Source organism: Hyperolius riggenbachi, chromosome 1 (genome assembly GCF_040937935.1).
Source record: "Hyperolius riggenbachi isolate aHypRig1 chromosome 1, aHypRig1.pri, whole genome shotgun sequence".
Classification (NCBI taxonomy): domain Eukaryota; kingdom Metazoa; phylum Chordata; class Amphibia; order Anura; family Hyperoliidae; genus Hyperolius; species Hyperolius riggenbachi.
The window spans coordinates 416,722,373-416,750,076 of record NC_090646.1 but is presented as its reverse complement, the minus strand read 5'-3'; the positions used below and the strand labels follow the sequence as shown (position 1 = coordinate 416,750,076).

Here is a 27,704-nt window from a genome sequence, read left to right as displayed (position 1 = left end):
ATCTAGCTATAGATCTCTTTGACATTTTACTACCTCTTGTAGCTCCTGACGTGTTAATTAGCAAAGCTCTAGAGTTTCTAAATTCCGCTACCCTCTCTAAATAACACATAAGGCATCTTCTTACATCCAATGTTGGTTCCTCTTTAAATGATGGTAATACAATGTCCTGGGATCTGTGAAATTTTGTAGTAACTTTTGGGAGAAATTCATCACATGTCTTCAGTATCACTTCATCTCTAAGTATTATACAAAACGGTTCATCACAACATAGGGCTTCTAATTCGCTCACCCGTCTAGCCGATGTAATAGCTATAAGAAATACCGTCTTCATTGTCAATAGACTGAAGGAAATATCTGCTATGGGCTCAAAGGGTTCTTTCTTTAGTACCTTTAAAACTAAGGATAAATCCCAACTGGGAACTTTTTTCTTTAACATAGGTTTCTTTCTCTCCACTGACTTAAAAAATTGGATGATAAGGGGGTCCCTTGCTAACCTCTCATCCATAAAGGTAGATATTGCTGCTACCTGTACCTTTAAAGTACTTAACGAAATATTCTTTTCTACCCCGTCCTGTAGAAACTCTAAAATGGTTGGCACTAAATCACCCTTGAACCCTGACTCTTCCTGCCACATATTAAAGGTTTTCCAATATTTGAGGTAAATTTTTCTTGTAACTTTCTTCCTACAGTCCAATAGAGTACTAATAACCCTTTCTGATACTCCTTTTTTCCTTAAAGGGGACCTCTCAGAAGCCAGGCTGACAGGCTTAGATTTGGAATAGAGCTTCCAGTTCTTCTTGACCCCTGAGCTAGTACTTCCTTGTCCGGAATCCTTATTGGACCCTCCAGCCTCATCTTTAGTAGTAGTGGATACCAACTTCTTGCTGGCCAATCCGGGACTACCATAATTACTACTGTCTTGGTCCTTGATAACTTGTGTAATATTCGTGGCACTAGCTGTATTGGTGGAAATGCGTACCCCTTGTCGAATATCCAGTTCTGACTTAGCGCATCTACCGCTTCGGCTCCTTCGCTTGGATTCAGGGAGTAGAATCTTCTGCACTTTGTGTTTTGCTTGGTTGCGAACATATCTACTCGTGGTCGACCCCACTGTGTGGTCAATCTTCTGAACATCTTGTCTGATATTTCCATCTCTGTATTTGACACCTTTCGTCAGCTCAGAAAATCTGCTATCGTGTTTAATGATCCCTTCAGATGTATTGCTGATAATGATAGAAAATTCTTTTCCGCTATTGTTAATATGTTCATGGCCAGTTCCATCAGCTTCGCTGACTTTGTACCCCCTTGCCGATTCAAATATGCTACCGCTGTGGTGTTGTCTGACCTGACCTGAACATGATGACCCATCAGTGTCTGTACACTCTGTTCTAGTGCTTTTTGTATAGCTGCTAGCTCTCTGTAATTGGATGACTGCATCCTCACACACTTTGGCCACCGCCCCTGTAACATTCTTCCCTGCAGATGTGCACCCCAACCTATAAGACTTGCATCGGTCGTGATAATCTTCCCTGTTGGTATGATCCACATCCTGCCTTCGGTGAGTATCTTCTCCGATAACCACCACTCCAAGGACTTCAGTACGTCTGGTGGACATATGACCTGTGTCTCTAGATTGTCCTGTGTCTTGTTCCAAACTTTTAGCATCCAATTTTGTAAGTGTCTTGTATGCATCATTGCCCACTGTATAGCTGGAGCTGTTGATGTCAGGAATCCCAAAACTTTCATTACTTGTCTTATCGTCATCACTGGCTTTGTTATGAATCCCTGTATCATAACTTTTAACTTCCCTATCTTTTCGACTGGCAAATACATTCTCTCTGTCTCTGAATCTATAATGACTCCCAGAAACTGGATCTTTGATGTTGGTTGAAGGACTGATTTGTCCCAGTTTACTATCCATCCGAGGGTTTGTAATTGTTCTAACACCCTTTCTGTATTTTCTTTTGATTTCTGATATGATTCTGCCACTACCAGGAGATCGTCTAGGTACGGGATTACAAGAATCCCTTCCATGTGGAAAAACTTTGTCACCTCCGCCATTACCTTTGAGAATATCCTCGGTGCCGATGATATCCCGAAAGGTAGGACCCTGAATTGAAAATGCTGAATCATTCTTTTTTCTTTTATTGCAAATCTGAGGAACTTTTGAGATGACTCCCTTATCGGAATGTGCCAATAAGCGTCCCTCAGATCTATATTTGTCATTATACAATTTTGGGTTAACAAGGTTCGCACAGAGTAAATTGATTCCATCCTGAATCTCTGATAAGATACAAAGGGGTTCAGGGCCTTTAGGTTTAGAATCAGTCTGAATTTCCCCGTCGGCTTTTTTACTAAAAATACCGTCGAATAAAATCCCTGAATGCTCGAGATTTGATTTTCTGGAACCGGAATGACCACGTTTTCGTCTAACATTGATTTTACTATGCTTTTTAACGCTAGCTTTTTCTCTTTTTCTTTTGGAAGGGACGTGGAAATAAATCTCTTTGGAGGGAAGGATTGAAACTGAATCTTGTACCCCTGACTTATGAGATTGAGGATGAAATCGCTTTTGGAAATTTTTGTCTATTGGGAATAGAATCCCGACAGACGCCCCCCAACTTTTTCTCTGGCGTCATTTCTTTTCTTGTCCCTCCTGTTTTCGAAAAAGAAAACTCCTTTTCGTCCCCTCTCTGTTAATGGCCCAAGGTCTTCTCCTCTGCTGAGGCTTATCCTTGTTGTCTTGTCTATTTCGCCTAAAGAATCTTTTGTTCTGTATAAACTTTTTCTTTTTTGGGAATCCCTTCTTTCTATCAGAAGTTCTTTCTAATATTTGGTCTAACTGCTCTCCAAATAGTAATTCTCCATTGAAGGAGATATTGCATACTCTGGCTTTTGAGGCCTGACTACCTTCCCAATTCTTTATCCACAGATTCCTCCTTGCTGTGTTAATTAATGCCGAGGTTCTAGCATTTACTCTGATATTCTCAGCTGCTGCATCAGTTATATAATCAGTGGCCTTAGAGACCACTTCTAATGATTCCAAAATCTCCTCCTTAGAGGCTCCTTTTTCAACTTTCTCCTCTACCTTCTTAACCCATAGGGATAGAACTCTTGCTACACAAGTTGTGGCAGCTGCAGGTCTAAAATTTGCTCCTGCTGCTGTCCAGGCTTTCTTAAGAGCGAATTCTACCTTTTTATCCTGCGGATCTTTTAGATAGCCTAGATCTTCAAAGGCCAATTCGTTGTCTTTATTAACCTGAGAAAATGCCGCATCTAACCTGGGACATCTATCCCAAGTTTTGACATCTTCCTCTGTAAATGGAAATCTTTTCATAAAACCCTTTGACATGAACAATTTTCTATCAGGGTATTTCCACTGGCTTAATATGGTATTCTTTGTGGATCTGTGTATAGGGAAGGTTAATGATTCTTTTGGTTCCATTCCTTGATATAACCTATCATGCATAGATATTTCCTCCGATTTTTTGGATTCAATGTTTAAGGTCTTGTTAATCGCCATTATCAGCTGCTCTGTCTCATCAGCTGGAAATCTAAATCTAGAGATTTTCTTAACCTCAGACTGGCTGTCCCAACTTTTAGCAGAGGAGTCTGACTCATCATCATTATCTTCCTCCTCCCCCTCCATGTCTTCCTCTTCAGAGGAAGATACCATATTTCTCTTTGTACTTTTACTTTTGTGTTTTACAGGCTGAGATTCTGTATTAGGTGTTTCTGCGGCCGGTATATCTGTACTTTTACCCGGGTTTACTGACTCTGCTGCTGGGGGAATAGCAGAAGCAAACACCTCCTTTAAAGATTTAATAGTGTCTGCCATTTCCTTCTTTACGGCTGTCATTAACTCTTCCTTCAACCCCCCTGATTGCTCCTGTATAAGTTTCATTAAACAAGGTTGACAAAACTGCTTATTGTAGTTATGGGCCATTTTTGCATCACAGAGCGGGCACCGCCTCCTTGGCTTTGTCGGCTCAGTAGGCTCCGGGCCCTACAATAACAATCAACACAAAAACACAATGTCATTCCTCCGATTTTGATTTAAAGGAATATCACCCGGTGAAAAATGAAGAGTGACAGTAACCCTGACCAAGGAGAGCAGGAATGAAGAGCCATATATACATATAAATGCATCCGCTACATATATATATCTCTATAACTCTACTCCCCCATAGAATCAAATAATTGCCCAAGCTATAATATTCATATATATAGCCCTCTGGCCCAAAGTGGAAAAAAACCTCCATATATCATGTATGTCCGCAAAAAATTTAAGTATAACAGACCTCAGATCAGACGTTAAAACAGGCTATTAAATGCACACTATAAGTCTCTGATCTTATCCCAGACCTCCGTACAGACGCGGCCTATAGATACAGGTTAGTATAACAAACCTCACATCAGACGCTAAGCAGGCTATTAAATGCAAACTGTAAGTCTCTAATCTTATATCAGACCTCCATACAGACGCGGCCTAGGCGTACAGCTCATACCGTAAAGGTCACCAAGCCTCCGCCAAGCTTACCTTTCCTGGTTCCTGCTTAGCGTCCATGCCGCTCCGTTCCGAACACAAACTGGCAAACCATGCGGGCTTCCGGCGTCTCTTCACCCACGCGACCGGAAGTGACGTCACGTAAGGGCGGAAGTACGTCATACGTACTCCGCAACTGAGGGCAATCAGCTGCCTTCCCTCCGGAGGCCCGCATGATCCTCGCGTCACTTCCGGCGCGCCACTAGCCTCCGCCCAAGGGGAATCATGGACGCTGCGCATGTCCTCCGGATCCGCCGCAACTCGGGCAGCCAGGACAGCCATGGGGAAGGTAACTCCACTCTTTCTTCCCCCTCCGGACCGCAAAACCTCTCCAGGCAGGTCCACCCATAGCCGCCAACCAAGTCCCAAACTCTCCTGGTCTGACGGACCGGCGAGCGACCAGAGCACTCCTTGTTCCTGGAACAGGAAACGTCAACTGGGGATCAAGGGGTTGGACAAAGTTTTATAGAGTGCTCTATCTGGACGTTTCCTGTTCCTGGGAGGAGCCTGTCGTTCTCGTGGTGGACCTGTCCTGGAGGTTAAAGGAAAAAAATTACTTTTCAATCATTGTACAGAAAGAAATTCAAATCTCATGTGTAAGTGTTCTATTTCCTGGGTCTGCTAGGAGTAGGTTCATCAGTGCACAGAAAGAGTATGTTCTACTCTTCTCCTAATGTAGAGGGAGGATACACAGATAACTACACTATGACTAAACATCAAATAAAAGGGATCTGATTGGCACAATTTATAAAAAGCTGAATATAGTAGCACTGCACCTGTATTACAGTGAGAGTAAGGATTCTATGCTATCAGTGTGGTGCATAAATGATGAGATCCTAAAATGTGCTAAAAATACATAATGCAAGTATATTGCATTACTGATGGGGGTGGGGCAATTGTAAGACATTTAAGTCCTGCTTTGTTATGAGTACACCTGTACTTTAATCATGCCATAAACCTTCATTGTTCTCTAAAGGTGCCCATACATCAGATGATGTATAAGCAGATCGACCAAGAGACAGATCTCTCTGATCGGAGAGATTTCTGTTGCCTGCCCATACACTGCAGGCTGATTCCCAATCACAATTTCAGTATGAAAGCTCTCAGGAATCGGCCTTGTGACGCCACATCTGCCACCTCTGGCACTGCCTCTCTCTAGTAAAATGTGCCCCCTGGTGTCTGTACGTGAATACTTTACCAGTTGTGTCCACCGCTGGCTTCATGCTTCGTTCTCATATACATACATGGCCATGTGTGTGACGTGTGTCACACACACACACACACACACACACACACACACACACACACACACACACAATGTACAAACGCGAGCGCTGTAATAACAGCGCAAGAGACTTGGGCGCAGCCGGCGCCACGATATAATGTAATTATATCGTGTAATGTAGGAATTACGGCTATAACGGCGCACAGTGAGTAACTTCGGCGCTGTCAGAAGAGGGAGCTAAAGTTACTTTTAAAACACTAATTCGTCCGCCAGCAATTGCTGGAAGCTGAATTACATAATTCCCCACCATCCACGTGGACCTAGAGGGGGAATAGCAATTAACGTTTCCGGGACTTGTGCAGCAGCAGGATAAGCCATATAATGGCTGTATCCTGCGCCCCAATCTTCCGGCTGCGAATCCTCTCGTACGCGCACACACCAGGGCCGCATCTGCCATTCATCTAGATATCGCATGCAGTTACAGCCATGCACCCAAACAAGCATGACGGCCTTACATCTTGCAGCATGGTTGATCAATACATGCAACCAATTTCATCCCAAATTGGTTGCATCGTTGATCGGGCGTGCTCTTGCTGCCACTGATTTTCATCCAATTCGATTATAATAATCAAATTAGATGGTCAATCAGCTACCAAGTCGCCTGATGTATGACCACCTTGAGGGACCATTCAAACTCGAAGCATTTTTCTGAGCGTTTGGCGATTGATTAGTGTTTTTTTTAAATCGCTGCCTTTCACTTTCATCAAAAACACAGTAGAAATTGCCACGATTTTCGTGTATGCGATCGCAAAATCGCAGCAATTTTTCATTCAAACTATTTTCTGTCCTCTATTTCTATCTGCTAGTAACATAGAAACAAAATATTCAGGATTAGTATTACAAATTTAACTAGAAAAAAATCTATTGTTTTGTTCCAGATCTCTTGATTATTTTATCATCACTGACATCAATACGCACAGGAACAATGAATGAATATAAAAATGCTCACAATGTGCTTTGCTTTGTGTGAGGGCCTGGGGCCGCTATAATCGTGTTTAAACAAAATTCAGTCATATTACCCAAAAGCAAAATCCTTTCACAGCAGGGTCTGACAGATAAAATTAGATCTGCCTATCCAGAAGACCATGAGACAAACGACTGCATTGGCAGGGACAGACTACAATGAGCTTTGTCTCTGAAGAAATACAGTATACTGTATACTGTTCAACAGCAACCAGATTCAAGCTCAGTCACCAATGGTTGTTAAAAGAATTTCATGGGAAAAAAAAGAGCAATTATCTCAGTCTCTCAGTCAGATCTGATCAGAGAGAAAGTATGTGTGTGATAAAAAAATAAATAAAAATTAAATAAATAAACATACATACATACATACATACATACATACACACACACACACACACACATATTCTGGAATCTACCCCCTCATCAATAAGGCATTACTGATGGAGAAATGCAACTATTGCCGAAAAAAAGGAAAGCTCTTCTGTTTACCTGCATGTAAAACACTCCACAGGATTTCTAACAGAGACTGTGATATAGGAGTGTCTTTTTTCTTCAGTAAATGGATTACTTCAGATGTGGAGTAAAAAGCTGCTCCTTTGGACAATTAAATTTTGTTCAATTTAAGCTTCACTCACTTCTTCCACAACTTGGTCTTGACCTCACGCTATGCGTTTGGATTAAAGACTTCCTCACCAATAGGACACAACTAGTCAAGCTTGGCAGCTGTACCTCCCTGGAAAGAGAGACAAACATAGGCAAGGGTATGTACTGTCCCCAATCCTGTTCTCCCTGTACACTAATAGCTGTACCTTATCTGCTGACTCTGTCAAGGCCATCAAATTTGCAGATGACACCACCATTTTTGAACTCACTGGTAGCGATGGAAACGAGATTGAGCACATTTGCAAATGGTGCAAGTACAACCAGCTTGTACTCAACGCAGAAACAAATGTTGAATTGATAGTCGACTTTAGAAGGTGCCCTCCCGAACTAAACCCAGTCTCCATCGAAGGCAGAGATGTCTCCAGGGTGTTGAGCATCCGGTTCCTAGATGCCACTATCACCAACGACTTCAAGTGGGGAGAGAACACCTCCAAGGTCCAGACAAAGTCTCAGCAAAAGTTGTTCTTCCTGAGGCAACTGAGGAAGTTTGGAATGCCATGGAAACTGATGACCTACTTCTACACTGCCACTATTGAGTCTATCCTCTACTCCTCCATTGTCGTCTGATATGCAGGCGCTACAAGCAACAAGCTGAAACTACAGAGTATTGAACATTTTGAGTCCTCAAAATAATTATATATACTATTTATGAATACTCCTACAGATACAATTATTTAGAGTATCTGACAAAAGTGAGTACATCCCTCAATTTTTTGTAAATATTTTATTATATCTTTTACACTAAAGATATGACACAGTGTACAGCTTGTATAACAGCGTAAATTTGCTGGCCCACCAAATTACTCAACACACAGCAATTGATGTCTAAACCTTTGGCAACAAAAGTGAAAAATGTAAAAATTCTAACCCAACTAAACATTTTTACCTACACCAGGGTCTTATTAGCGTTACAAGGTCTCAGGTGTTAATCGGGAGCAGTGATAAATATTGTGTTGGCAATCTCACACTCTCTCATCCCAGTCACTGGAAGTTCAACAGGACACCTAATGCCAGAGAACTCTGAGGATCTTAAGGCCTCTTTCACACCAAGACGTTGCGTTTTAGGGGACGTTAAGGTCGCATAACGTGCCGCTAACACAACGCATGGTGGTGTTGAAGTCGGACGGCAGATTGAGCCGCGCTATGCGGCTCTTGCTGCGCCGTTTACGTTCTATACTGGGAAGTCCGGATCTTTTCAATGATTCGAATTGGATCATTGAAAAGATCCAGATCTTTGAACCGAATCTTTGAATCATTTTACTAGGGAAGCAGGAAGCAGGGGTGCAGCAGAGTGAGAGGTGCAGGAGAATGAGGGAACATTGAGGGTGCTAATGGGGAAGGAAGAGATGCAGCAGGAAGATTGTGCTTGTGCACAGAAGCTGCAGTTCCTGTTTCTTCCAGACATCCACTGTGAACCGAATCGTTCATTGTGATGATCCGGATGATTCGACTCACAAAAAAGATCCGGAACAAAGATCCGAATCGTTCATGATCTGGACAACACTACAGTGCAGTGAATATTAATTAGACATGTGGCTAGGAACAATAGCGGACTCTCCCCTTACTGAGCATGTGCAAACAGTCTAACGCGGCTAAAACCTCCTATAACGCACAGCATGCTGCACTTTCATTAAACGTGCAACGTTACACTGTAACGCAACGTGGGCACTGTGAACAGCCCATTGATTTTCCATTACTGTGAGTTGGGCTGCGTTACAGGCTGCTCTAACGTGCGCCTGTAACGTCCCACTGTGAAAGCAGCAAAGGAATAGTTCCCCATCATAAAGATGGCTTAGGCCAGTGATGGCTAACCTTGGCACTCCAGCTGTGGTGGAACTACAAGTCCCACGAGGCATTGCAATACTCTGACAGCTCTAAGCATAACTCAGGGAGGCAGAGGCATGATGGGATTTGTAGTTTTGTCACAGCTGGAGTGCCAAGGTTAGCAATCACTGGCTTAGGCTATAAGATGATGTGGCAAAGATCATACAGCGGTTTAACAGGACAGGTTCAACTAGGCCTTGGTCGACCAAAGGAGTGGAAGCCATGTGCTTAGTGTAATATCCAGAGGTTGTCTGGAGCTAGTTTGGTTGAGGTTGCCAAACGAGAATGTCCATAGGGAAACATTCTCCAATCACAAGAATGTCTACAACTTGAAGGATTCTAATTGGCCAAATAGTGTGGGTGTATTATTGCTTATAAGGAATATACCTGTTAAAGTTATTGATTCCGCCGAGACCCGGGTAGAATCTGCAGCTTCCGGGTCTCGGCGCTTGTTCCCCGCTGATTACGCTGCCGGTGACTCACAGGCCGCACATTTTGATAGGCGGGGGCGCGTTCCCAGTTAGCCCTCTGCAAAGGTAAACAATAGTCAGCTGACAGAGCGGTGTCAGCTGACACCTAGGCAGGGCCTTACTGTGCGATTGGATGTGCGGAGTGTGGCCGGCCATTGATTGGATGATGTATTGTATTTAAATCTGCAGAGTGTTCCCAGTCATCGCCCGTGATAAGCATAGCTTTGGCTAGTTGCTGGGTGCGCACTCAATTGTTAATGATACGCTGGATATTGACCTTGGCTTGTATTGGACTACTCTTGTATGTTGTGAGTAGCCACCCTGGCATTCTATTTCCCCAGGATTTCTGTGCAAAAAGTGGTTCAATTAATTTCCAATAGTTTTCAACTAATTTTTTTTTTTTGCAATCATTTTTTTTATATTGAATTCAATACAGGTTATTGTATTGAATTCAATAAAAAAAAAAAGTGTTTGCTGCGAGATTTTGATGATGCTGTGTGACATTGGTGCCATCAACACCGATCGACGGGGGACATGTGATCGCCAAGGGAGAAGCAAAATCCGCCAAGGGACATGGAAGAAGGCACTGGGGAAGCTATCAGAGGCACGCGACGAGGGATCAGCATGCCAATGGTGAGTATAAGACCCAGATGTATAGCCAGATGTATTAGCCAGATGTGCAGCCAGGTATAGTTAGCCAGATGTGCAGCCAGGTGTAGTTAGCCAGATGTGCAGCCAGGTGTAGTTAGCCAGATGTGCAGCCAGGTGTAGTTAGCCAGATGTGCAGCCAGGTGTAGTTAGCCAGATGTATTAGCCAGGAATAGTTAGTCAGATGTATTAGCCAGGAATAGTTAGCCAGATGTATTAGCCAGGAATAGTTTGCCAGATGTTTTGCCAGGTATATAGGGAGCAAGATGTTTGCTGGTGTGTAGGAGACAGATGTGCAGCCAGGTGTATAGGAGACAGATGTGCAGCCAGGTGTATAGGAGACAGATGTGCAGCCAGGTGTATAGGAGACAGATGTGCAGCCAGGTGTATAGGAGACAGATGTGCAGCCAGGTCTAGGGAGTCATATGTATAGGGAGCTAGGTTTGCGGGTGCCACTGCCCCCCCCCCCAACCCCATTGCCCCCGATGCCCCCTAACTGTGGCCGGGTGTCCCTTCTGTGTGGGGGGGGGGGGCTCCCCTTCTGTGCTGGCTGGTAGTGGCCGGCGGGGATCCCCTCTGTGGGGGGGGGGGGGAATCCCCATACTGTGCGTGTGGGTGGCCGGGTGGCCCTTCTGTGTGTGCATTGGGGGGGGGGAAGGGGCAGGTATCCCCTTCTATGGGGGCTAGTCGTGGTCGGTCGGGGACACCCCCTTCTGTGGTGGGGGGGGAGGTGGGGGTCCCCATCTATACGGGCTGTGGGTGGCCTCTCCCTCCTCTTCCCCCATCCCTCCCTCTCTGTCCTCCGTGCCCCCCCCCCCTCACCCCTGATCCTGTGTCTCTCCCCTCCCCCCCCCCGATCCCGTGTCTCCCCCCTGTAAGAAGCCCTGATCTACTCACCTGAGGGCTTTCTCCTGCGGCGGAAGCGGCACACTTCCTCCTCCATCGCGAAGTCTCGTGTTCTCTGTAATTACAGTACGCAGCTTGGTGACGTCACCAAGCCGCGTACTGTAATAACACAGACCGGGACTTCGGCGATGGAGGAGGAGGGTGTCCATCGCGGCCGGCGCAGGAGAAAGCCCTCAGGTGAGTGAAGCAGGGCTTCTGACAGGGGGGAGACACAGGATCGGGGGGGAAGAGACACAGGATCAGGGGTGAGGGGGGGCACGGGGGACAGAGAGGGAGGGATGGGGGAAGAGGAGGGAGAGGCCACCCACAGCCTGCATAGATGGGGACACCCACCTCCCCCCCACCACAGGAGGGGGTGTCCCCGACTGACCACGACTAGCCCCCTTAGAAGGATTATACACCCCCCCCCACTCACACACAGAGAAGGGCCACCCAGCCACCCGCACGCACAGTATGGGGATTCCCCCCCTCACAGGGGATCAGGGGATCGCCGCCTGCCACTAACAGCCAGCACAGAAGAGGACCCCCCCCCCACAGAGGGGATCCTCGCACCAGCCACCCGCCGGCACAGAAGGGGAAGCCCTGCACAGCCCCACACATTCTCTGCCCCGCCGGCTGCACAGGGATTCCCAGGGTGGCTGGATGCTAGTTCTGCACGCTGTGGGTAGCACAGATCGCTACCCACAGCGTGCTGACAGGCATACAGCCACCCTGGGGAATCCCTCCGATGAGAGAAAAGTGCAGCCGGCGGGGAAGAGAAACAAGAACTCTCCCTGGCGGTATTGACGAGCTCAGCTCGTCAATACCGCTTTCAGCAAGTTTTTCCAGGACGAGCTGAGCTCGTCAATACCGCCAGGGTGGTTAACCTCTGCTTTATTCCTGGAAATCCTTACCTGCTGCCTGAACCAATCTTGCCTGTTATTGGACACCCCTCGCTTGCCACCTGGACAGACCTTTGCTTGTTATTGGATATCCCTTGCATACTTCTTGAACTGGACGATAAGTATAATCCTACTTTCCTTATCAGCCAACTGCACAGTGTGCATTCAGTCTCATATAAACTTTATCATATATTACCTGCATCATCTATTACCTGTTGCATAACACTGAATGCAGATATGTTTGAACCATCTCATAACCTGGATCATCCATTACCTGTTGAATAACTTTGCATGAAGACTTGTTTGAACTGTATCAAACCTGGTTTACCTATTACCTGACGTTGCCTGCGGATTGCTTGATCCCTCTCTTGATACTGGAGAATCTGCAATCAATATCTCTGCCATTACTGACAAATGACGCTGATTGCTTCATCCCTCTGAATCCAGGTAATAACCCTGTGTGATACTGCTGAACTGTAGAACTGTGTTACTAGCCTCATTAGGACTCTAACAGGTTATTCCTCTCTATATCAGTTTGTATGCCTTGCATGCAAAGAGCTGGGGGTAACAGTAGTCAGGAGACAAATAATGTGTCCTGTTCACGTGGGGGCTTGTCTATAGGTGAAGACCTGAGCCGGGCTCAGAGCTGCGGTAATAAATTGGGGCATAGAGACTGAGTGAGGACATAACCTGTCAAGTCTTACATTGCTACAGCAAACAATTGACAGCGCTCCTGGGCTGCAAATTAAACCTAAAGTACACACCTTGAATATAAAACATATGCAAATTATGCACTAATCACTAATCTAAAAATATGAATGCAAACTGAAGCACATGGATGCAGCTAGCCATAAGTATACTGATGTTTGTTTTGTACAGCAGGATAAATTGGGAGCGCTTCCAGAAAGACGCTGCACCAGTATTAACTACCTGCATAGATGTGCATTTATGCTGAAGGCCCTCCTTTGCTGTGTCTGTTTTGAATGCAAGTTGTGTAATTTGCCTGTTTTTCAAGCTCTGCACATCTATGCAGGTAGTTAATACTGGTGCAGCATCTGTCTGGAATCACTGCCAATCTCTCCTGCTCTATTATTGCTACAACCTATCTGAAATCTAGAAGTTCGAGAGGGTGCTGTCCCCCTAATCACGTTAGTGAAATTTCCCTATGGACTTTCTCGTTTGGTCAACTCAACCCTTATAAATCCGGTTGTCTTTTGCAAATAGACATGAGTGCTAGCAACACTGATGCAAAAGTTGAAAGGGTGGTAGGCTGGGTCATCCTGTGGGTGCTCAGGATATACGCGGCACATTGCATCAAATGGATCTGCATAGCTGTAATTGCAGAAGGAAACCTCTTCTGAGGCCCAGTTTACATGGACACTTGCCAGGCAGTAAACGTTGGAGCTTTGCTCTTTGTTTAAAGGGAACCTAAACTGAGGAGGATATGGATTTTTCCTTTTAAAAGAATACCACTTGCCTGACTCTCCTGCTGATCCTGTGTCTCTAATACTTTTAGCCACAGCCCCTCAACAAGCATACAGATCAGGTGTTCTGACTGAAGTCAGACTGGATTAGCTGCATGCTTATTTCAGGTGTGATTCAACCGCTACTGCCGCCAAAGAGATCAGCAGGACTGCCAAGCAACTGGTATTATTTAACCACTTCACCCCAAAGCGATTTTTACCCTAACAGACGAGCGCTTTTCACCTTTCAGTGCTCATCCCTTTCATTTGCCAATTGCTTAATCACTACTAATCACAATGAATCTTGTTTTTGTCAACACCAATTAAGCTTTTTGGGGTTGATATTTGTTTTCAGTAATTACTTTATTTTCTATGCATTTTAAAGGGAAAAACAAGGAAAAAAATGAAAAAATACACTATTTCTCAAATTTTATCCCCTATAGTTTTAATATAAACACTGCTACTGTACATAATCACACACATTTTATCTGCCTATTTGTCCTAGTTATCACAAGATTTTAATTATGTCCCTAGTACAAACTATGGTGACAATATATTATTTGGAAATAAATGTGTATTTTTTCAGGGTTTTTTTCCTCACTAATCTCACGTGCACGGGAACACATGTGCGGGAGCGCACACACGCACAGTGGAGCCATTAAGAGGCTCTAGCACAGGCATGGGCAAACTTGGCCCTCCAGCTGTTAAGGAACTACAAGTCCCACAATGCATTTGCCTTTATGAGGCATGACTGTGGCTGTCAAGACTCCTGCCATGCATTGTGAGACTTGTAGTTCCTTAACAGCTGGAGTGCCAAGTTTGCCTATGCCTGCTCTAGCTAGACGTAATTATAAGTCTGGTTGTCATTAAGTGGTTAAAAGGAAACATCTATATCCCTCTCAGTTAACCCATTCAGGTTCCGTCGTTTTCACGTGAGAAATGTTCACCTCCCATTCATTAGCCTATAACTTTATCACTACTTATCACAATGAACTGATCTATATCTTGTTTTTTCCACCACCAATTAGGCTTTCTTTGGGGGGTACATTTTGCTAAGAGCCACTTTACTGTAAATGCATTTTAACAGGAAAAATAAGAAAAAAATGGAAAAATTCATTATTTCTCAGTTTTCAACCATTACAGTTTTAAAATAATACATGCCTCCATAATTAAAACTCACGTATTGTATTTGCCCATATGTCCCTATCACAATGTATGGCGACAATATTTATTATTTATTTATTTGGAAATAAAGGTGCATTTTTTCCGTTTTGCATCTATCACTATTTACAAGTTTAAAATAAAAAAATATAGAAATATTTCATCTTTACATTGATATTTAAAAAGTTTAGACCCTTAGGTAAATATTTACATGTTTTTTTTTTTATTGTAATTTTTTTTTTTTTTTATAGTAAACATTTTATTTGGGTAGTTTTGGGAGGGTGGGAGGTAAACAATAGGTTTGTAATGTAAATGTGTGTTGATTTTCATTTTTTTTTATTTTCAGTTGTAGTATTACTTTTTGGCAACAACATGGCGGCCATGAGTTTGTTTACATGACGTCACTCTAAGCGTAACACACGCTTAGAGTGACGCATCGGGGAGGGAACAGCCAGAAAAGGCGCAGCTTCCGAGAGAAGCTGTCGCTTTTTCAGCGGGGGAGAGGAATCAGTGATCGGGCACCGTAGCCCAATTCACTGACTGCCTGGCTACCGAATCCGCGGCCGGGAGCGCGATCGGCCGCGGGAGCGCGCATGGTTCCTGGACGTAGTTTCTACGTCCAGGAACCAAAATAGGTGGTTCCCTTTAAGTGAACGCTGCCTTTTGATCCCTATTTTTCTCTGTCATTTGAAGTGAGTCTGGAAGCAACGGTTTGCTTCCAGGGTCGTTTCCCACTGCACATCCTTGTGTCCCTGCGGGAGTGAAAAAGGCCAGTTGCGGCCGAAACTGCCAAATGCTTTTATGCATGCTTGCAGAAAAGCATTTAAAGATGCCCACGGGACCCCCATGTGAACTGGGTTTAAAGAGTACCCGATCCGAAGCTCAGGTACAAAATGAGATACTTGCCTAAAGAGAGGGAAGCTTTAGGATACTATTGAGGCTTCCCTCTCTGCTCTGATGTCCCCTGCCTGAGCGTGCCGCCCCCCCCCTCCCCCCCAAAAAAATAAGCGACAAGGCATTGTCGCTAACCTTTTCGGGCCGCCCAGCTCCTCTTCCTCCAGCATGGCCGCACAATAGCCAACCCAGCATGCACACTAAGCCAAAGCCGCGGGCTCGCACAGCTACTGTGTGGCCCCACTTCAGGAAGAAGCTGCGCAACCCCGATATGGAGGGGAGGTTACAGATTAGCAAGGGAAGCCTCAGAACGCTCCTGAGGCTTCCCTCTCTTACAGTAGGTCTCTGATTTTGATCCCATGGGATCAATTTAAAGATGATGCACAATAAAGCCCACAAGCAGTTTGTTGAAGACTAAGGGCTCGTTTCCACTGTTGCGGTGCGGAATCGCCTTAATTCCACCGCAGAAGAAAATCGCATGCGGCTGCGTTTCCGCATGCGGATTTAGCCGCGATTTCGCATGCGATTTCGCATGGCAAGGAGCCAGGCGAATTTAACCATGTCACTGCCTGAGTAAAGCTCCATAGCAAACCATGCTAAATCGCACGCGAAATCGCGGGGAAATCCGCATGACAAAGCCGCATGTGATTTCCCTATTAAATGCATTAGCGGCGATTCGCCCGCATTCCTCCCGCATGCGAAATCTGACGGCTCCGCCGTGCAGATTTCTGCCGCACCGAAAAACGATCCCGCCGCCGCACAAGTGGAAACAGCCCCATCCACTTACATTGACTATGCGAATCCGCATGCGGGCATTCGCTATAGTGGAAACGAGCCCTAACAGACTAAGGGCATGGATTGCGTGAAACTACGTCCTGTGGTCTGGTGAGACTAAAGCCTCATCTACACGGTACAATTTTCCATCAGATCGGCCGGTGATCTGATAAGAAATTGCATTGTGTGTAGACGTCCAAATTGTTTCTGATCAATTTTGCGATACATTTTGCATTGATAAGGACCCAAAATCGAATGCAATATCTATCGGAATTATCGGATAATTGGAAATTATCTAATAGATCCGTCGATCTGGCAGAAAATTGTACCGTGTAGATAAGGCTTAAGATAAACTTATTTAGTTCAGATGGTGTACCGAGTGCCAGCAAGCAGCCAGCTGGTGCACAGGAGCAGCTGACGGATGGTAAATTCACCACCTTCAGCCTCCTGTTAATCTCGTAGACGCACGCCGGCACTGAGCGGGTGGGCGGGATCGCAGGCGAATCCCATGAGCCGTGCCATGCACGGCTATGGGAATCGCAGCCTCCGCCGCAAATTCTGTAGGGGATTCCGGCTGAATCGCTGCTGCAAGCGATTCGGCCGGCGGCGCCGTTATCCCCTATGGCAGAGTTTCCCCGCGTGATTTGCCTACGGGGAAACTCTGCGGATTCGCGGCCGTTTCCGCGATAGTGGAAACGGGCCCTTAGTGTTCTAAAATGAATTCCAATCATTTACTTTGGCAGTGATGCTTGGTATGTTACATACCAGTACTTGCAATTGATAAATACATGATTAGTAAATTGGTCATTTATTTTGCATATTGATAGGTACTTAAAGGAATTGGCATTAAATGTTCTATGTGCTGACTCCACAGCCTGGAAGAGACCTGCATAAATGAGGGGGGTAGTTGAATACAAAGGTACAATCTGATTCTTGCTCAACACAAACACACACTAGTTTCCACTGGTCATGATCCACCCCATGTTACCGCACATAAATTTTGAAGTAGAAATGCTGCCTATTGAATTAGGATGGTTCAGATTCAAGTGCAGAGAAATCTTGTTGCCTATTTTTTTTTTTTTTTTTTTTTGTAGTAGATGCGAATCACATTGACAAGGCATGGGAATGGGGATTCAGATATGGATTTGCATCAGCACGAGTGCCACAGCTTTGGAGACGGGCACCAACACTTGGTGAAACCGGTGAAGGTATATACCGCTACACTCCGACAAGGGACAGAGCTGGACCTAGGCGTCCTGAGCCAAATACTGGAACTGGAAAAAGGAAACAAGTAGGTCCGCTTTAATGGGCTCTATTCTCAAAGAGCCAAAAGTACCGCAAAATTTTACCGCTAAATTCCCGCCAGCGGTAAACTCCGCATTTTTTCAGCATTCACGAACATTTTCCGCATGTTTACCGCATGCGGGAAAAAAGATGCGGAAACAGCCATTATTCATGCGGGAATCATGCGGTAAAAAGGTCGCATGAAAAAGTGTTTAAAAAAAAAAAAGTTAAAGTCCAGCAAGCACAGCCCTTAAGCCTCCAGACTTCATTAAAGTCAATGGGATGCGGAATATATCACCTACTACTTGTAGGTGATAAAAAAAATCGGTAATTAACGACGAAATGGTGCGCCTGAACATTTTTGAGAATTGATCTTTTATTGCGGAAAATACCGACTTTTGCGGAAACTTTTCCGCATGAATCCCGCACTTTTACCACACTTTTTCCGCATGCGGGAAAAACATGCGGAAAATTTAGAGAATGCAGAATTGACGGTATTTTGGGTGCAAATTTCCCGCATGTACTTTACCGCATGCGGGAAGTCTTTGAGAATAGAGCCCAATGTCTCCAAAGTTTATTCAGGACTTATCCCATACAGGCGAACATGCACAATGCTGACATGTTTCGGACCCAGTGTGGTCCGCAATCATAGCAATAGCAGCATAGAGGGTGATATAGCGGGTGGGAACGCGGAGATTCACTCGCGTTCCCAGCCTGTCAGCGGCTGTCGCCGAACCCGGAAGTAGCCGCCGGCAGGGACAGGAGGATCGGAGCGAGGCTGTGAGGGCACCATACAGCTTCCGGGGGCTGAGGGATGCCCCAGGTGAGTAAAATTATATATTTTTTTTGACTTAAGTATCCCTTTAAGGGGCCCATACACTCAGCCGATTTTTGGCCTATCGATGAAAATCGGTCGATCGACTGGTCGACTGCAAATCGATTGACCAATCGACCGATTTGTGGCCGATTTCAATCGATCTGGCAGGCTGGAAAATCTAGGTCGATCTGTTGAGATTGCTTAGCATTTTGCATTGGCCCTAATGGAAATCTGATGGCAAAAAAATGCCATCAGATCGATTTTCAATAGATTTCAAACTGAAATCGTTTGGAAATCTGTTCCTAGTAATAAAATGTTCCTAAACACATCAGATAGATCATAAATCTATCTGCTGCTAATCTAACGAGTGTATGGCCACCTTAACCCCCTTGCCATTTCAATTATGTCGGCAAGGGGGCGGCGCAGCACTTTTTTTTTTTAAAGAGAACCCGAGGTGGCATTTCATTACGTTAGTGGGGCACAGAGGCTGGTTGGGCACACTAACACCAGCCTCTGTTGCCCCATCGTGTGCCTCAAAAAAAACCCTGCTCGCCGCTGTAGCCCCCGCAGTGCTGGCGACACGCAGCGTGTCGCCAGCACAATGTTTACCCTAGCGCTGTCTGTCAGCGCCGCTCCCCCGCCTCCTCCGCTACCCGCCCATGTCCCTTCCCTCCCGCTGATAGGAGGTAAGGGACGCGGGCGGGTAGCGGCGATGCGGAGGAGCGGCGCTGACAGACAGTGCTAGGGTAAACATTGTGCTGGCGACACGCTGCGTGTCGCCAGCACTGCGGGGGCCACAGCGGTGAGCAGGGGTGTCTATGAGGCACATGATGGGGCAACAGAGGCTGGTGTTAGTGTTCCCAACCAGCCTCTGTGCCCCACTAACGTAATGGAATGCCACCTCGGGTTCTCTTTAAATGATGTAGCTAGCCTAGCGCTAGCCACAGGATGGCCGCTGAGCAGCGGCATCCCCCCACCCTCTCCGATCGGCTCCGACGATCTGCGCAAGCAGGAAATCCCGTTCAGAATGGATTTTCCTACTTGGCTTCCCCCGTCGCTATGGCGCTGATCGCAATGACATCATGGACGTCAGATGGAATCCAGATCCACCCCTCAGCACTGCCTGGCACTGATTGGCCAGGCTGCGCAGGGGTCTGGGGGGGGGGGGGGGGGGAGGGCGGTTCAGGGCGGTGGCCGCGTACTACACATGTAGGAAAAAAAAATTGCGAAAATCGGCCCAGCAGAGCCAGAGCAATCCTCCAGTGCGAGTTACCCCGAGCTCAGCTCGAGATGACTGGCAAGGAGGTTAATGCTGAGCATACACTGTACTTTTTTAGTACCGCTCAATCGAGCTGCTGATGGCTCGATTGATAAAATCTGACGTGCCCGATCACCCGCCGGATCGATTCCGTGCTCAATACCGTGGGTAGAACAATAGAAGAAAACGAACAGAAGATAAGAAGCGCCCACGGGGACGAGCGGGAATCGATCCAGGCGCCCGTGGGGACGAGCCGGAATCGAGCCGCTCGGTACAAATCGTACCGTGTATGCCCAGCATAAGGCTTTAGCAGTGTCTAGATCATGTACCTGAAAAAAGTATGTGCTTATTATGGTCAGCTCACTTGATCTATGACTAATGTTAAGTACATTAACCACTTAACCTCCCTGGCGGTAAGCCCGTGCTGAGCACGGGCTATGCCGCCGGGAGGCACCGCTCAGGCCCCGCTGGGCCGATTTGCATAATTTTTTTTTTGCTACACGCAGCTAGCACTTTGCTAGCTGCGTGTAGCATCTGATCGCCGCCGCTACCCGCCGATCCGCCGCAATTCCTCTCGCCGCGGCCGCCCCCCCCCCCCCCCCAGACCCCGTGCGCTGCCTGGCCAATCAGTGCCAGGCAGCGCTATGGGGCAGATCGGAGTCCCCTCTGACGTCACGACGTCGATGACGTCGGTGACGTCATCCCGCCCGTCGCCATGGCGACGGGGGAAGCCCTCCAGGAGATCCCGTTCTTTGAACGGGATCTCCTGATCTCCGATCGCCGGAGGCGATCGGAGGGGCTGGGGGGATGCCGCTGAGCAGCGGCTATCATGTAGCGAGACTTTGTCTCGCTACATGAAAAAAAAAAAAAAAAAATAAAAAAAAAAGATTTGCTGCCCCCTGGCGGATTTTTTGCAAACCGCCAGGGGGGGTTAACGACCGCCTAACGCCGATAGGCGTCGGCGGGTCGTTAGTGGTATAGCATGGAAACGGCCGCTCAATCGAGCGGCCTTTCCATGCCAGTTCACAGAGGCTGTCTCCGTAAACAGCCGGAGAGCCGACGATCGCGGCTCGCCAGCAAAATGTAAACACGCGGGGAAGAAATCCTGGCTGTTTACATCATATGGCGCTGCTGCGCAGCAGCGCCGTAAAGGCAGATCGGCGATCCCCGGCCTCTGATTGGCCGGGGATCGCCAGCATATGATAGGCTAAAGCCTATCCTAGGATGCGCAGGACGGACTTTCGTCCTGCGCATTACAGATGAAGAGGGAGGTGAGCGGAGGGAGGGCGAAAATGGCTGCGGAGGGGGGCTTTGAGGAGCCCCCCCCCGCTACTCCGTAATAGCCGGCGGCGATCAGACCCCCCCAGCAGGACATCCCCCTAGTGGGGAAAGGAGGGGGGGGGGGAGTCTTGGGAAGTCTGATCGCCCGGCTAGAATCCTGATCGGTGCTGCGGGCTCTAGAGCCCACGCAGCACCGATGATGAGAAAACCCGCTGGGCCTTAAGTTATTAAAAAGTGGACCAAGACCAAATAAAAAAAAGGTTTATACATACCTGTGGTATCCTCCAGCCCCATGCACATGGATCGCTACCACGCTGCTGTCCTCCGCTGCATGCAGCTGTGGTATTGGGTCCCGTTAGTTCTGCCAGTCTGCACAAGAGGAAGTGCCGCCAGAGAGATACGTATGGGAGGCATTTCTCTTGCGCAGACTGGCAGCACTAACGGGACCCAATACCGGAGCTGCAGGCAGCATAGGACGGCAGCGTGGGAGCAAACCGTGCACATGGGGCTGGAGGAAGACCCAGGTATGTATAAAACTTTTTTTTTGGTCTCTGGTTTCCTTTAAACTCATGCAATTTTACCACAATTTTAATGCAAGTGTATTTTAAATAACACTCAGAAAGCTCTGATGGCCAAAAAGAGCTCATAAAATTGGTTATAGCGTGTCTGAGCCCAAACAGCACATGGTATATGGGTTATTTCCAGGCATAGTGTATCTAACTACAAACTGTGTTTAATTATGATAATTCAGCCTTCTAGAACTTTCAAGCACGGCGGTATGACCCCAGTCCTACAGGATGTAAATACTGATAGGTTGCAAAATATGCTACCACACTGGCATTACCAGGACAGACAGGGAAATGGCACTGTTCAAAAAGCAACATGGCAGCTTCCATGCCCCCGCCCCTTACTACACTGCATAGTTCCTCAACCCTGTCCTCAAGGCCCACCAACAGTACATTTTGCGGGACACTATAAACATTCACAAGTGGGGTAATTAGTGTATCAGCAGATCTTATAACTGTGGATTTCTACAAAACATACACTGTTGGTGGGCCTAGAGGACAGGTTGGGACCACTGCACTGCACGGTCACGTTATCACTCCACACTTGTATGACACACTCCGCTTCTACAGCACAGAGCTCCCCTCACCTTGGTTTTAGAGCTGCTGCCATATTTGTCATTTTTAAAAACGGTGACATTCTTGTGTCTCTGTGGCCGGGACCGATGCACGTTTCCTCTCTCTGAACTCATGCTGCGAAGTTTGTACCACTAAGGTATCCTTACCGAGTTCCCCATTCTCCCAGCACCTATCAGCAGCTGAGTTCCTCAAGCTCTCACTCGCTCATTGGCTAGTACAGCTGCCTGTAAAATGAAAGCACTCCACCTTCCCTACGTCACACGACGAAACAGATTCTCTAGCGCTCCCGTGCATGCGTGATACTCAGTGAGAAAGGCTGCTTCCTGGCTGCATTATCTGACATTGCACCGGTCAACCCCTTACCCAATTGGACGTCAAGAAAACAGCACTATTGCATGATTGGTAGGGGTTCTCCATTGCCCCGCCCTCCACTTGCTACACCAGCCCTTTGATGTTAGGCATCTTCTCACGCTCTGATTGGACGGCAGAGACGCTAGTGCTCCGCCCACTACTAACAGCAGAAGCGGCAGCGCCTGGGGACTCCTCCCCGCAATCCCCCAGGGTAAGTGGATGTGAGCGAGCACTCGCCTGCGCCGTGCTTTCTCCGCTGGATGAGATCGGCTGCTTCACGTACTCCAGGCAACGAAAACGCGGTGCCGCAGCTTAGACGTGACGTGACTCCACAGCCTGTGCCTTGTAGACGGGTGTTCCGGGACGCGGTCTGCTGGTCATTGTGCTTGTTGTATATATGCTAGAAGAACTGCGGCAGCTCGCCTGGGTATGACGAGCGGAGAGTGGACAGAAGGAAATCTGCAGTTACGTCATTGAGTGTGTACAGCGTGACGTCATTTGGACCCCCGTCAGACCCCAAGAGGCCAAGACAGTGAGATCTGAGCTGCTGCTTTCTGTAGGCGAGTATGTGCACGGCAGTGGTGCCTCCCACACACGACTTGTGGCATTGGTGTTGTGTTTCTCTAGTGACCCCCGGGGGGGGGGGGACTTCTAACTGGGCATTCATTTCAAATAGCAAGAAAGAGATGGTCAGTGTAAAGTATAGTGACTTTGTGGTGGAGAATGATTTCCTTATGCTGCAAAATGCTTCACACAGAGCAGAAACCTACTTGCCTGAATAACAAATAACTGTATATCGTTGTTTTTCATTTCTACAAAACTTATATATTCATATATTTATGTCTAGATTTCACATTTTTTATGTCTACATTTTTCTACATTCCACGGTTGTCCTCTCAGAGGAGCTCACTATCAGTTGTTCTGGGATGAGTTGTTAGTGAGATGTCACTTAGGGCTCTTTCGCGTTGCATTGCGTTTAGCGTTCGCTTTGTTTTTTTTTTTTTTTTTTTTTTTTTTTTTTTTTTGTGAATATATTTTTTTCCGATTCCAGGCGCTTGGGCGGGCGTTTTATTTTTGTGAAAAGCGCCTTTCCCGGGCATTTTTTTAATTTACTCCCTGACGCAAGTCAGGAAGCGAACTCTTTGACCCAGAAAATAACAAATACAATGTATATATTCTTTAAAACGTAAACTCAGGCGCCCACAAAATGATTTTGTGAGCATTTAGCGCTCTTCCTACACCTTCCATTGAGGCACAATCTCCCCAAAAATGGGCCAGGCACCGCTTTGCTGAACACACAGCACATGAACCGCGCTGATATGAACCGTCTCAGACATTCATTGCACAAGTGTTTTGGGGGCGATTTTTAAAAATCGTCTGCACTTGAAAAAAGGCCGAAACCGCCTCTAGTGTGAATGAGACTGGGTATACATGTCTAGATATTTCCCTACCAATTTGATTACTTTGAATCTCTTGGAGGTCTGTTGCTCACCGCTAGCTTTCCCCCAGCCCCCCCCCCCCCCCCCCCCACCCCCTCCCTCTTGATCATGGTGTGATTGATGCTTTTGTATGCTATAATGCGTCTGTGTATGGCTGGTATCAATTATTTTATTTTTTCTGTCAGAAAGAGTGTACATACTCCATGGAGATGGTGTCCAGCTTACTCCACGGAGTAATTACAGCTGAGACCGAAGCTCACCAAAGCGCAATCAAATGAGCCTGTTGCCTTCGGTGCTAATAAAGGTGAACTGATCAGATCATGGACAGCTAGTGAGAGATTTCAGTGTTCACTTAGGCCTGTAGGGCTGGTTCAGACGGGCGTTTTTGTGGCGTTTAACGCAGCGTTTCAGACGCAGCGTTTTTTGGGATCTACTGCCATCCCATGCAAGTGAATGGGAGCGTTTAGAGCTGGCTTTTGCAGGCTTTCATGAAAGCCTGGCAGTAGATCCCAGCGTTGCGTCTAGTCTCAAAAGCAACATGCTGCTTTCAGAGGCAGTAAACGCGAGGAAACAATAGCAGAGACCAGAACTGGTAGCCTTGAACGCTTTTCAAAAGCTAGCTTTTAAACGCTGGCGTTTGAACGCAATGCCAAGCAAAAGCTCAGCAGACGCCCGTGTGAACCAGCCCTTACACTATATACGCTAAAAAAAGCTGATGCGTTGTAACTGATCAGTTGCTCCATAGCAGTGCATTGTTAAACTGCATATAATGTGAACTGAACCATAGGGAAACATGGACACTACCTTCATCTGTGCTGCACATCATTTGTCCATAGGTTATGACTAAGTGGTAACAAAAACTTCAGGGAAGGGTCACACTTGAGGCTGCGAAAAAATGGTAGCGTTTCCCTCTGCCGAATCTGCATTCTGATAACAGCTGATTGTCAGCAATAAAGAAAAGCAGCCGTGTTGGATTCCCCCCACTTGGATAAACTGCACATTGCACCCAGGGCACTGTGATTGTGCATTGAGAAACATAAGGGGCTCTATTCTCAATGACTTCCCGCATGCGGTAAATTGCATGCGGGAAGTTACCGACCAAAACAACGGCAAGGTCACATTTTCAAAATTTTCCGCATGTTTTTTTCCGCATGTGGTAAAAGTGCGGGATCCATGCGGAAATATTTCCGCAAAAGACGGTACTTTCCGCATAAAAACTTCAATTCTCAAAAATTGTCAGGCGCATCATTTCGTCTGTATTTACCGTTTTTTTATCACCTACAAGTAGTAGGTGATATATTCCGCATCCAATTGACTTTAATGAAGTCTGGAGGCTTAAAGAAAACCTGAACTGAAATTAAAAGTCAAAATAAGCATACACAAATCATACTTACCTTCCATGTAGTCTACTCCTCAGTGTCTTTCTCCTGTCCCGCGTCCTGTTCATTCACAGTGATCAAGGGAATTTTCCGTCCTCCATTTTGAAAATGGCCATTACCCATAACAGCTTTCTGGTCAGCACACAGTTAAACTGTAACATCGCCCACTTGAGCCATAGGGAAACATGGACATTTACCTGGTACATCAGTTTTCCTCTCAGCTATAACTGACAGCAACTGATATTTTACTGACAGCAACTGATATTTCAGATCTGACAAAATATTGTCAGAACTGGAAGGGATTAATGTCAGAAGAAAATGGTGAGCTTCTGAGAGGAACTGATGACAAGGTAACTATGTAATGTTCATTTCAAGTTACCTCGTGTTTATTTTAAATATTTTTACTCAGTACAGGTTCTCTTTAAGGGCTGTGCTTGCTGGACTTTGACATCTTTTTTTAAACACTTTTTCATGCAACCTTTTTACCGCATGTTTTCTGCACGTTTAATGGCTGTGTACGCATCTTTTTTACCGCATGCGGAAAATATTAGTCAATGTGGAAAAAAATGCGGAGTTTACCGCTGGAGGAAATTTTTCGGTAAAATTTTGCGGTATTTTTACATCTTTGTGAATAGAGCCCAATGTGTTTTTGCGTTGTGGGCACCCACGATTTTAAACGAGCGTCACCTCAGGTTTCTTTTACATTGTCTATTGCTTTCAGTTATAACTGAAAGGACAACTGATGTGCAAGGTAATGTCCACGCTTCCCTGTGGCCTCTTTCATACTGGATGCTGAAAAATGGAATGCATTTTAACTGATCAGTTGTTTCATGGCAGTGCTTTGTGAGAAAGCTTTCAGTTAAAGTGTATATAATGTGAACTGACCCATAGGGAAACATGGACATTACTTTCACCTGGGCTGCTCATCAGTTGTTCGTTCAGTTATAACTGACAGCAATTGATTTAGGGCCAGTTTCCACTAGGGCGGTTTTGGCGGCGATTTTGCAAAGTTTCCCCGCACATGATTCGCACTGGGAAACTCTGCCATAGGGGATGACGGGGCCGCGACGAAATCGCTTGCGGGAGCGATTCGCCCGGAACCTCCCGCAGAATTCGCGGACGGAGGCTGCGAATCCCATAGCCGTGCATGGCACGGCTCATGGGATTTGCCTGCGATCCCACCCACTCAGACGCACGCCGCACTAGTGGAAACGAGCCCTTAGTGTGAAAGGACCAAGTCAGTTGCTGTCGGTTATAACTGAATGGACAACTGATGTCCAGCCCTGCGATTTTTCTGAGGCAAATTTCCTAGTCCATTATCTACATCCAGAATCCGTGTGTAGTGGAAATAGGCCCAAAAGGAATGTCCATGTTTCCCTATGGCTGGTTTACATCTACCCATTTTAACTTCAGCTTTCTCTCAATGCGCTGCTGCAGAACAACTGATCAGCACAAGCACCTTAGTTTTCCAACATACAGTATGAAAGAGGCCTCAGTCTAAGGGCCCATTCGCACTAGGGAGATTAGCGGGCGATTCACGCTTTTTAAAGCGCTAGTGCTGTTCTAACTTATGGCAGTGTTCTCACTGCAGAGATTGGCTCCAATCACAGGCGTTTTGCGACTGTGATTGGTGCTGCATTTTTGCCACGATTCTGGAGTGATTGCGGTACATTGCTTAGTAAAGTGCTAATCGCTATCACTCTGAATCGTGGAAGTGTCCAGTTATGCTAATCGTGGTAAAATCACTTGCGCAAAGCGGTAGCGGTTTGTGATTATTTTTTTATTTTAGATGGGAGCATCTAACAGGATATTACCCACAGTAAGGCCCAGTGCACACCGAGCGGTTTTTGGAGCGATCCGCCGGCCGCATCCGCCTCTAAAAACGCTTGTCTAATGTATTGCAATGGGATGGTGCACACCGGCGGTTTGCGTTTTTTGCCAAGCCGCAAACGCGCCTCCTGCTGCGCGTTTGCGGTTTTCGGAAGCGTTTCGTCCTCAATGTAAAGTATAGGAAAACCGCAAACCGCTCTGAAAAACGCTAGTTCAGAGCGGTTTGCCAGGCATTTTTGTTACAGTAGCTGTTCTGTAACAGCTTTTACTGTAACAATATGTGTAATCTACTACACAAAAACACACGCAAAACCGCTAGGTATGTTTAGAAAACCTCTCTAAACATACCTAGAATCGCTCTGAAATCAGCTCCCAAAACTGCCAGCGTATTGCGGATCTGCTAGCGGTTTTGGTGTGCACTGGGCCTTACTTTTTATTAAAGTAT

The 27,704-nt window shown here is 46.4% G+C and overlaps 2 protein-coding genes across 3 annotated transcripts in view; one reads left to right on the top strand and one right to left on the bottom strand.

Annotated features, from left to right (window-relative positions):
* The window catches only part of C1H9orf85 (chromosome 1 C9orf85 homolog), a 59,663-nt gene extending 37,133 nt beyond the window's left edge, over positions 1–22,530 (bottom strand). Inside the window, exon 1 of the mRNA XM_068271410.1 lies at positions 22,272–22,530. Within this exon, the coding sequence (XP_068127511.1) occupies positions 22,272–22,373 (102 nt within the window). The 5' untranslated portion in view covers positions 22,374–22,530. The remainder of the gene's footprint in view (positions 1–22,271) is intronic.
* A 225-nt stretch (positions 22,531–22,755) lies between these two features.
* The window catches only part of ABHD17B (abhydrolase domain containing 17B, depalmitoylase), a 59,600-nt gene continuing 54,651 nt past the window's right edge, over positions 22,756–27,704 (top strand). The window contains exon 1 of one of the 2 annotated variants that reach the window (XM_068236370.1): positions 22,756–23,171. The gene's annotated coding sequence lies outside the window, so the exon portion shown is untranslated. The remainder of the gene's footprint in view (positions 23,172–27,704) is intronic. The other variant, XM_068236379.1, reaches the window with a different exon arrangement.